The 12,055-nt window shown below is 48.4% G+C and overlaps 1 protein-coding gene across 1 annotated transcript; it reads right to left on the minus strand.

Moving 5' to 3' along the window:
* Positions 1–1,098: 1,098 nt before the first annotated feature.
* On the minus strand, positions 1,099–3,028 carry LOC147204383 (free fatty acid receptor 2-like). The gene has a single exon (XM_086113684.1). The coding sequence runs from the start codon at positions 2,852–2,854 to the stop codon at positions 1,802–1,804; it is 1,053 nt and encodes a 350-aa protein (XP_085969810.1). The 5' UTR covers positions 2,855–3,028; the 3' UTR covers positions 1,099–1,801.
* Positions 3,029–12,055: the final 9,027 nt, after the last annotated feature.

Raw genomic sequence — 12,055 nt, forward strand, 5'->3', positions numbered from 1 at the left:
CGTAGATAAGAGGCGCTAGGCCGGGAAGCGGCGGCGCGAACGCTTGACAGTCGCGCTTGGCGCGGGACGGTTCTCGCGTCCGTCATGAGCCGATATGGTCCAAAAAAGATCCGGTTCCGGGCCCGTCAGGAAGCAAGCCGTCCCGGACGGCCGGCGTGTGGGCTGCTCCTGGGCAGGACGTGGCGGGTCACGAGCCGAAACCGAACACGCAACTACCTAAACTACTAACTACCAACAATAACAAACAAACGTTTTGCGTTCTGGCAAAAACGATTCTCGCGACTCCGCTAGCGAGGGGATGCTATCTCTGCATTCGGCTTTGGTCTTTTTGCTGTTTGACAGTTTCCGGCGGCGCTTATCTGCGGCGTTCGATCGCGTCGAGGCGGACAAAGAGCGGTCGGGGCCCCTCAGCATAAATCTGAGTTGCTGCTCGTGTCGTGTCGGGAGGGAAAAACACGCCTGTGAAGTCGAGGTAATTGCCGTAGCGGGCCTTCCAAGATGCACTTTGTGTTGCGCTGGTGAGGAATGACGCCAGTGACGCCTGCTCTGATGGATGCTTTGTGGCCGAGTGGGGCTTTTAAAAGTACGTCCTGTTTATGGGCCGGACTTGTGAGAAACGTTGCCGTCTCCCGCGGTGCGACAACAAAACCGTACAAATATTTTAGGATGACAACTTTGCCTTTTTGTTGACGGCAAATTCGGCCCATTCACTTTATCGCATTGTATACTTGGTCCGGAAAAAAGAAATTAGGCCACACAGATAAGACTTAATAGTCGTGATGATAAAAGCAAGAATGACGAGCAGCCATGAGTCATCGTTTCAGCATTTTTCATTGTGAGGTCTCCCAAGCGCGTGCATGTTGGCGTCGGAATGACTTACAGTCTTTGCTATCCCTCCGCGGGCACGCTCCATCCATCAATATGTAAGATTGCAACACAAATGTCCAAAACTAAACGCATTGGATCGGATGTCCGCGACATGAGCGGCGTTCTTCTGCGGGGCCGGCCTAGCGCAACCACCCGCAACCCTTTCCAAAACTTGCCCTTTCAAAACCCAATCCTGTGGAAAAACCGCGCTCAATTGAACCCCCCGAAAAACTCGACCTGAACATCATCCGAGCCCGAATCCGTCCAAGTTCTAATCCGTCTCCTCAGCCCGATGGCAATCCAATTCGCCGGCGGCCCCGTCGTTAAGATGCGGCGCTCTCAATTCCCTGTCGGCAAATGGAATTGCCCTCACGGGATGAGACGACTATCTATCTCGTAACCCTCGACGAGCTAACGAACTAACTAACCAACCTCAAATCAAATTCCCCGTCCAACTCTATCCGTTTGTTGTTTGGTCGGGACTCTGAGGGCTTTGAAGATGTTGCAGCGGGACAATGAAGAAGCGTGGAGCCAATTGGCGCCCTTTCTCGAAGCCCGCATCAATTTCGATGGTCGCCTGCAATCGGGCATCACCCCAAACCCAACCTGGACTCGTTCCCGGCCTTTCTTACCATTGAGCGCGACCCAAAGACCGAAACCCGACTCCAACCTCATCCAAAAGCAAAGCGCCACCTCGACGTAAAGCGAAACCCCGAAGCGCGTTTAACGTCCTTCGTTCTTCATTTGATCAGTGTCCATGTTGGGCGAACTCATTCGCATGCGACAAAATGGCGAACAAGCCGCTTCGGTCGTCCCGACAGGCGGCGGTCCTTCGGGGAAGCGACACGACACAGACGGCCCACGTGCGGCGGACATAAACGTGACGCCAATTTCCTGTCCGCCGCCGGCGCTGATAAAGAAATAAAGCCGGCTGCTAGGTAGCGGCGTTGTTCCGTTCCCGTTTGCTCTCCTTATCGTCCCCGCCCCCCGGCTCGGGGGCCCTCCGCGGGGGGCGGCCGGACGGGCACCCGCTCAGGCGATCCCTCGCCCCCTTCATCACGTCCGCCACGGCGCCCCGCACGGCCGACGACGAAAAGTAAAAGATGAGCGGGTCCAGGCAGGCGTTGAAGGTGCTGCACAGCAGGGCCTTATCCCGCCAGTCGGGGTTCCGCCAGGTGAGGAAACCCACCACGTGGGACGCGTTGTAGGGGCCGAAGCACCCGGCGAAAACCAGCAGCGTGCCCAGCGCCATGCCGATGGCCCGCAGACGCCTCCGCCGGTCCATGTGCTGCAGCCGCGACAGGATCCGGATGAAGTTGATGTAGCAGAAGCTGCAGATGAGGAAGGGGATGCAGAAGAGAACCAGGCACAGCTCCAGACGCACCGGCAGGAGCACCTTCAGCTGGGCCTCGGAGAAGTCATCGTAGCAAACCTCCTCGGGAGCCGCGCGCCGAGCCGGCGCGCTGACGTTCGGTCCCGCCGTGGCGTTGACGGGCTCTTCGGGCGTCCCGATGAAGGGCATGACGAAGACGATGCTGAGGTGGCTGATGGAGAAGATCCAGAAGAAGACGCTGGCGGCGACGGCGTAGAGCGGCCGGCGTTTCAGGCTGTGCCGGATGGGGAAGGCCACGCCCAGGTAGCGCTCCACGCTAACGGCGGTCAGGAAGAAGGTGCTGTTGTAGATGGTCATGTAGAAGATGAAGCCCGACAGCGGGCACAGCGCGTAGGGCATCTCCCACATCATGTCGGTCATCGCCTCGCGCATCTTGAAGGGCAGGAAGAGCAGGAAGAGCAGATCCGAGACGGTCAGGTTGAGGAGCAGGATGTCGATGGGCGTGGCCTTGTGCCGGACTTTGCTGCAGAAGGTGTAGAAGGCCAGCGCGTTGGCCGGGAAGCCCAGCACGAAGGTGACCACGTAGACGGACAGGCGCAGCTCCGTGCTGCACTCGTGCGTGGACGGCTCCTTCGCGGACATCGGACCTGCCATGTTGCGACGGCGGCTCGGAAGGGGCCTGGCGAGACGGCGGCGGCGGCGGTGTCTGCTTCCTGCTACGGAGCCCCGCGATTAGCTCCTCGTTTCTGGGAAGGAATAGAAAAGAGATGACTTCACGCGAGTGTATCTTAAGATCTCTTCAGATCTCAGCATTCTGAATGAGCTGCATGTGTGGGATCCGATTTTTAAAATGCCGCTAATGGTCTAAATCAATGACTTGGGTCCTGATGACATTCAAGAAATGCTGATGGAATATAAAGCCGCGAGGGTTTTGTACTTAGCAGACTCGGGTCAATTTGTGGAGCCCAGTGTCATGATTCTGTTTGTGACCAACAGGTGGCACTGTAGGGCTCTCCCTGTAGCTGCACACCTGTTGGTCATGATCATTGTTTGCTTCTGTCATGTTAGTTGCTGTCACGGTTTCCGTTGGTTTGTGTTTATCACTTCGTTTTTGTTTTGTTTTTTGCTTATGCCGTGGTTTTGTTTGCTACTTTGAATTCGTTTTGTTTTCCAGGCTTTGTGTGTTCTGGATTTCGTTTCCTCAGTATTTGAATAGAATTTGTCAAGTTCTCCTGGCTCCTCCCTCTTGCCTGCTTTTTGGGGTCCACCACCACCACCACGACCGCCGCAACGTGACACCCAGATTTCAACGCAAACAAGGTGAAGCGGCATTTGGCTGTTATGCCGCAAGGAAATGGAATAAGCTGTCAACAAAGCGTGTAAATGCTTTTTCCCCATACCTGTGATTAAGCTCTTTGAAGGCATTTTGAAATCTGCCCCCGCTGTAGTGGATGTGCAATTACACTTTATTCTGGTCGGTTTTTAAAAAAGCTCGTATATTTGGGGTGGACCTATTTTAAGCTATTGAAACCCGTTGAAAAAAATATGAGAAACACAAACTTGCGCGTGTGTGCGCGTGCATCCGTGTGTTGTTATCGTAGAAATGAGATTTACCTTGTAGCGCGGGCTCATGCTAGGGGACAACAAGTCAATAAGAAAAGAGAGCACCCCCTTCGGAGAGTCGAGAGAGCGACGAAGTGTTATTTGACGATTTGACTATCGTCCAAGTTCGGTGTAAGCTGTTCTTTGTTGACTTCCGTCGGCGTGTTTTCGGACCACACGTGAGCGTGTAAAGCCGACTTCCCGACAAACACGACGGAGCGCCGTCTTCTTTATTAACTGGCCGCTTGTGTTCTCGTAAGAGACGGACAAACACTTTCACGTGATGAGCCACCTCGGCGCGGTGATTGTCGATGATGTCACGGACAGCGCGTGCGCTTGCAAGTCATTCCGCACGCACCGATAAACAAACCGTTGGACACGTTACTTTTTTTTTTTTTTTAAATAACCGTCCAGCCCCTACATTTACCATCAATAAATCACTGAGCCTAATTAAATGGATTCCCCTTCATCGAAGGCCATGTTCTTTGAGGAAAAACATCACATTAGCAAACACAAAGTAATTGGATTGACCACCGTAGTCCAAGACTCGATATTTAATTTCCCACGCAGTGTGAAGTGTCCATCTATCGATCTCGCTCATAGAGTCACTTATTTGTTTTGAGTTCAACATAAAAGTATGTTTTCAATCCATTCATGTTCTGCTCTTTCTGAGGCCTTTCTCTCAAGCGATACGAGTGAGTCACATAAGTAGTCGAGGCTTTCTATCGAAACCGTCAGGCGCTCATTCTGAAGAGCAAATCATGCTCAAACGATGACATTTCCTTCGACGATCAAATAGTCAAACTATGCCGAGACGCTTTGCATCACAATTCCAACAGTGTGGTTCGAACTTTTTTTTTTTTGGTCGAAAATAGATTTTTCTTCATGAATCTGATTGATGTATGCTTTTTGTTGGGCATTATAAAAACAAAAAAAAAATCATAATAAAGCAAGACAAATTTGTCAAAAACGAAATCAGAAACAAAAAACCCAAATAATGGTACAAATGCAGACAGATGACCTGAACCGAATATTAAAAGTCCAACCTCGGTCAGCCACCCAGCCTGCAAATTCTGAATTTTTTGTGTGTGCAAATTTTCAATCCCAAAATCAATGTTAATTTCGCTTTGAGAAGAAGAAAAAAATGTTTGGACAGCTGCGACAACAACAGTAAATGACAGTCCAAACTATCCAAAGCAATCCAATTTTTTTTCACTCTCGCCACTGGTCGAGCGAAAAACACCCCCCAAAAAAAGAGTGCTGGGTGGGACACAAAAACACAAGGCTCATCCTTACCTGGCATCCAACCAAGCGCACGCAATCCCCCAAATTGCAGAAAGTCGTCATGGTTCCGTCACTTTTCACTTCCTGTTGCAGAAGCACTTCATGGGCTTTGTCGTGGTCCTGGCCCGGCCCCTCGCCGGCGTGCTTGCTCAGCTTGCTTTATTGGATCTCTCTCTCTCTCTCTCTCTGGACGCCGGGCCGGCCGTCCATTTGCACTTTATTTACACGGCGCTCCCGAACACGCGGCGCGCGGGTAGCGGCAGTTATTGCAGTGCTGCAATTTTTATCTGCTCGCCAAACACCGTCTCCCCGGCAACGGGCGAGGGGCTCCGACGGCCTGATGCGGGTTATTAAATCATATTCGGTTATCGGCGCTTCTACGTGGATGGGTCGTGTGGTTAGAGCGCGTTTGGGAGGGGGCCAGGGGGGGGGGGGGGGGAGCCTTTGACACGGGAGATGACCCGCGGCCACGCCGACATACGGCACGGTAGGGCTAATCAAACAGCAGCCTGTTGTTTGCGGACTCGTATCGTCAACGAGGTTCCATTCAACGGTGGATTATGTTTGACAGGTGAAAGACTCGCCGAGGCCAAAGTCCACCCTGTGATGCCTGGATGTACTTTTCGTCCGCACTCAAGTGTTTGTTCTGCTGTCGTTATAGACCGAGAAGCGAGGAGGAGTGCGGGCGAGAGAGGTGAGCCAAGGTTGAGCACTCGAGGACGGATGGGCGTGGCTTCGACTCGGGGTCGGGTTTGCCCGCCGGCCCCGTGTTTCAACCCCCAGAGGTCCGTTTAGTTCCCACCTTCCACGCGTCCCAGATTCCACTCCCGACATGTCTGACACGGGGGCGCTCTTCAATCTCCGTCTCCGCAATTGGCCGATTCCCGGATTGCGGCCTTGCAATCGAAGGCCTTTCGAAGAGACGGATCGTCTCGTGCAGTTGACTGCTCCTAAATGGTGCCCCTTTTGCCCTTCGTCTCTTTCATGGTGACATCCACCCCCCCCCCCCCCCTAAAATTGCAGAATTCTCTGGCCGGCTGCCGTTTGAGTCACTATTGGACCGGCGGGTGATGTCGGGAAGTGCCTTTGGTCACATCAGCACTCGAAACGTCTGGGGTTGGTTAGGGTTTGCTTTAAAGCAGGGGTGTCCAACTCCGGCCCCTCCAAGGCCCCTACCCGCTTTGGATCGGCAGGCTCTACAGAAGCCTGATAACGATCCCGCTCCTCATTGCGTCTGAAACGAACAAGAACAAATACTTCCTGGACTACTGCGCATGTGTCAACCAGTGTGGTGCTTGATGTTGCCGTTTCCGAACGAAGCAGTAGAGGTCACTGTTGGATTAGACTTCGTTGTAGTGAATCTCGTCGCGAAGCAAGAGCAGAGAAAAAGATTTTGTATAACGCAACAGGGTTTTTTTTTCATTGTAAGGGGGGCAGGAGAATGGGAATGGTGTTAATCCATGAAGATTTTTTCACACTCGGGGGTATTTTCGCCCATGTAGGTTTCGTTGTAGAGGAGTCTCACTGTAGTTGAGCTTTCCAACCTGATCGTGGAGTGTGTTTGCCACAAAAGTCATCCACAATGTTGCAGGCCAGTCCTGGCGGTGGCACTAATACTCACTGTTAACCGTTTTTCCGAGAAACAAAAGTCGTGTAGTTTGATAAAGCCCCGACGTCGTCCAGAAAGAATACTTTCCGGAACGCAGTCTTGCTTTGGCGCTGGTCGTAACATGAATGAAGGACTGTGTTTGGGCACCGGAAGAGTTTGACATTTTCATCAGGAGCGTTTTGCTTTCATTTTTCGACGATCATTCTTCCTTCTGCTCTGCTTGAAACAAACAACAATTCCTTTTGATGCGCTCGTCTCGAGGTGAGCTTACATAAGGTGGGGAGAGCGGGAGGGTCTTCTTTTTGTAATTGAATTCAAAGCAGCGGGTGCATCTCCATCCGAAATGTTTTTGAGGCAAAATGCGTGGACGCCATACAAATACGACGGAAGACAAAAAAGCCTTTTGTCTTTTTTTTTTGTGTGTGTGTAAAATGATGACACTTCTTGTTCAGTATTCCCAAAAGGCAAGCGTTCACCTTCGCCAACAAGCCTGTCGATTTAATTTATGTTATGATTGGCAATGATTTTTTTTGTGGGGGGGGGGGGGGGCGGAGGTACTTTGATGTTGCACAGATGGCGACGAGCCGTCCCGGAGGAATCCAAGCTGCGAGCAATCGATGCATAACCTCGCGCGGCTCCCCCTTGTGGCAGTTTCCGCCGCGCATCGTTTGCATTTTGAGACACTCCAGTCTGGAGCTCTTTGCGGTTATGACCCGTCGGGGAGTCGGCGTCCTGCTCAAGGACACCCCCGCCGCATGGAAGGCCCTTCCCTTCCCTTCCAAACGCGCCTTTCGGCCAAAGCGGGAAATTCAAGGTCACAAAATGGAGTCGGCTGCAGAGCCATAAAGTCCAAACGTTTGTTTTTTTTTTAATGATTTTTCGTCACCGATCACCTGGGGGCGGACTTTACAACAGCGGCACGTGCACATTTGGAGCGTGACCTCGACGACTTGCACGCGTTTGCCTCGAGGGCGAGGGACAGCTGCTGACGCCGACGATGACGTGCGCTGGATAAAATCGTTCTGACACCTTCAATGACCGAAATTGTCTTCCGTTCCCACACGTAAAGCTCTTTGGTGGGGGAGGGTGAACCAGTCATCGGGGGCGACTGCATAAACGAGGCTCGTACAGAATTTTTGAAAAAAATTGTGGTCGAGGTTATCAAGGCGGGAGACGACTGGGAAATAATTCCAGCAAATAGAAAGCGCAGCGAGATCAGGCACGGTTCCACCATTTTCTTTTCTCTCCCGGGGTTAAGACGGGCTTGGCCGATACTGGCTCAAGTAAAGGTCAGTTTAGGCCCACACACACACACACACACACACAGGCACGTAAAGTGGGCATTCATCAACACAAAAAAGCCCCCCAAACAAACGGGCCTCCAAAGGGACGCGTAAGCAGTCCCAAAGAGTAGCCCGGGCGCTACTAAATCATCCCGGTGGCAAAAACAGCAGCAGATTTACATGCAAATGGGACGTTTGTCTCGTCGTTTCAATTGTTGTGCCCCGTAAACGAGCCAAACGCGGCGCGCGTGCCAAAGCCGTCACCGCTTTGCCATCAATCGGCGCCTTTCATGACCGGGCGTCTGGCACACCTCCGCTCGTGAAAGACTCTCGACCGGGGGGCTCTGAGAATCCTTCGTGGACTTGATATCATGTGGGGAGAAGGCGGCAAATTCGCGTTCAGTGAGGAAGGTTGTGTTGTTCTCCCCCCACGCGCGCTGACAGCCCTTCACTTTCTAAATTTAAACACGGGCGAACTGCTCGCGAGCGGCAAAAATAAACTGTGCTCTTAAAAAGCGTCTGCCACAGCTTTGACCTCTTCACCGGCGGCGCGTGCGCTCGACAAACACGCGCGGCGGCACCACCAGCGAACGATGGCATTCACTTTTTAATCCGAGGCTTAAACATGTGCTTCGAAGACAGAAATGTGTTGATTTTAGGGGGGGGGGGGTTGAGAATCTACGCTTCTTGCTTTGTTTTGTCGAGGCTCTGCTATAACCCGAAAGCTTGCTCAAGTTAAGTCCCTCCTTTCTCAAGAGCACTTTGAAACTGTCATTCCCGCCTTCGTCATATCTGTCATGCACTTGACTTTGGAGTCAGCCAATCCTCCATGAAGCGTCTCCAGTGGGTCCAAAATGCCGCTGGTACTGCTACTCTTAAGAGGGAGCACACAACTGCTACCCTGGCATCCCTTCACTGGCTCGTTTGAGAGTTCTTTCCGAGATGCGACGATTTGTTTTCAAATCTTGACACGCCTCACTATACGTGGTCGGTTTTTTCAGCTAAAAACGTCTTAATATACGTGGTCGTTTTTTCCGGCACAAAACGCCTTACTCTTTGTGGTCGTTTTTTCAGCTAAAAACGCCTTACTATACGTCGTAGGTTTTTTTCGGCCCAAAACACCTTACTATACGTGGTCGGTTTTTTTTCGGCAAAAAACGCCTTACTATACATGGTTGTTTTTTTTGTTTTTTTCGGCCCAAAACGCCTTACTATAGATGGTCGTTTTTTTCAGCTAAAAACACCTTGCTATACATGGTCTTTTTTTTTTGGGCTACAAACGCCTTGCTATACGTGGTCGTTTTTTTTCAGCCCAAAACGCCTTACTATACATGGTCATTTTTATCAGCTAAAAACGCCTTACTATACGTGGTCGTTTTTTTTCGGCCCCAAACGTCTTCCTATACACGGTGGTTTTTTTCAGCTAAAAACGCCTGACTCCACGTGGTCGCTTTTTTCGGCCCAAAACGTCTTCCTATACATGGTGGTTTTTTTCGGCCAAAAACGCCTGACTATATATACATGGTCGTTTTTTTGGGCGAAAAACGCCTTACAAAACATGGTCATTTTTTTTCGGCCCAAAACGCCTTCCTATACATGATCATTTTTTTCGGCAAAAAAACGCCTTTCTATACGTGATCGGGTTTTTTTCGGCCCAAATTGCCTTACTATCGATGGTTGTTTTTTTCGGCTAAAAACGCCTTACTGTACAGTACGTGGTCGTTTTTTTCGGCTAAAAACGCCTTACTATACAGTACATGGTCGCTTTTTTCGGCTAAAAACGCCTTATAATACATGGTTGTTTTTTTCGGCTAAAAACGCCTTACTACACGTGATCGCTTTTTTTGGCCCGAAATGCCTTACTATACTGGTTGGTTTTTTCGGCTGAAAACGGCTGACTATACATGGTCGTTTTTTTCGGCTCAAAACGCCTTACTATACAGTACATGGTCGTTTCTTTCGGCCTAAAAACGCCTTACTATACTATGTCGTTTTTTACGGGCTAAAAACGCCTTACTATACTATGTCGTTTTTTTTGGCCTAAAAACGCCTTACTATATATACTATGTCGTTTTTTTCGGCTTAAAAACGCCTTACTATATATACTATGTCGTTTTTTTCGGCCTAAAAACGCCTTACTATACTATGTCGTTTTTTTCGGCCTAAAAACGCCTTACTATACTATGTCGGTTTTTTCGGCTTAAAAACGCCTTACTATACTATGTGTTTTTTTCGGCCTAAAAACGCCTTACTATACTATGTCGGGGGTTTTTTTGCTAAAAACGCCTTACTATACTATGTGGTTTTTTTCGGCCTAAAAACGCCTTACTATACTATGTCATTTTTTTGGGCTAAAAACGCCTTACTATACTATGTCGTTTTTTTTAGCTAAAAACGCCTTACTATACTATGTCGTTTTTTTCGGCCTAAAAACGCCTTACTATACTATGTCGTTTTTTTCGGCTTAAAAACGCCTTACTATACTATGTAGTTTTTTTCGGACTTAAAAACGCCTTACTATACTATGTCGTTTTTTTCGGGCTAAAAACGCCTTACTATACTATGTCGTTTTTTTCGGCCTAAAAACGCCTTACTATACTATGTTGTTTTTTTCGGGCTAAAAACGCCTTACTATACTATGTCGTTTTTATTCGGGCTAAAAACGCCTTACTATACTATGTCGTTTTTTTCGGCTTAAAAACGCCTTACTATACTATGTCGTTTTTTTCGGCTTAAAAACGGCTTACTATACTATGTCGTTTTATTCGGGCTAAAAACGCCTTACTATACTATGTCGTTTTTTTCGGCTTAAAACGGCCTTACTATACTATGTCGTTTTTTTCGGCCTAAAAACGCCTTATTATACTATGTCGTTTTTTTCGGCCTAAAAACGCCTTTTTCGGCTTAAAAACGCCCTATACTATGTCGTTTTTTTTCCGGCCTAAAAACGCCTTACTATACTATGTCGTTTTTTTCGGCCTAAAAACGCCTTACTATACTATGTCGTTTTTTTCGGGCTAAAAATGCCTTACTATACTATGTAGTTTTTTTCGGCCTAAAAACGCCTTACTATACTATGTTGTTTTTTTCGGGGTAAAAACGCCTTACAATACTGTCGTTTTTTTCTGCCGAAAAACGCCTTACTATATATACTATGTCATTTTTTTCGGCTTAAAAACGCCTTACTATACTATGTCGTTTTTTTCGGCTTAAAAACGGCTTACTATACTATGTCGTTTTATTCGGGCTAAAAACGCCTTACTATACTATGTCGTTTTTTTCGGCTTAAAACGGCCTTACTATACTATGTCGTTTTTTTCGGCCTAAAAACGCCTTATTATACTATGTCGTTTTTTTCGGCCTAAAAACGCCTTTTTCGGCTTAAAAACGCCCTATACTATGTCGTTTTTTTTCCGGCCTAAAAACGCCTTACTATACTATGTCGTTTTTTTCGGCCTAAAAACGCCTTACTATACTATGTCGTTTTTTTCGGGCTAAAAATGCCTTACTATACTATGTAGTTTTTTTCGGCCTAAAAACGCCTTACTATACTATGTTGTTTTTTTCGGGGTAAAAACGCCTTACAATACTGTCGTTTTTTTCTGCCGAAAAACGCCTTACTATATATACTATGTCATTTTTTTCGGCTTAAAAACGCCTTACTATACTATGTGGGGTTTTTTCGGGCTAAAAACGCCTTACTATACTATGTCGTTTTTTTTTTCGGGCTAAAAACGCCTTACTATATATACTATGTCGTTTTTTTCGGCCTAAAAACACCTTACTATACTGTCATTTTTTTCGGCTTAAAAACGCCTTACTATACTATGTCGTTTTTTTCCGCCTAAAAACGCCTTACTATACTATGTCGTTTTTTTCGGCCTAAAACGCCTTACTATACTGTCGTTTTTTTCGGCTTGAAAACGCCTTACTATACTATGTCGTTTTTTTCGGCTTATTAAACGCCTTACTATACTGTCATTTTTTTCGGCCTAAAAACGCCTTACTATACATGGTCTTTTTTTTGGTTTAAAATGTCTTACTATACACGGTCGTTTTTGCCAGCTAAAATTTTTG

Source organism: Hippocampus guttulatus, chromosome 6 (genome assembly GCF_054856545.1).
Source record: "Hippocampus guttulatus isolate MCC_2025c chromosome 6, RoL_Hgut_1.0, whole genome shotgun sequence".
NCBI classification, from domain to species: Eukaryota; Metazoa; Chordata; class Actinopteri; order Syngnathiformes; family Syngnathidae; genus Hippocampus; species Hippocampus guttulatus.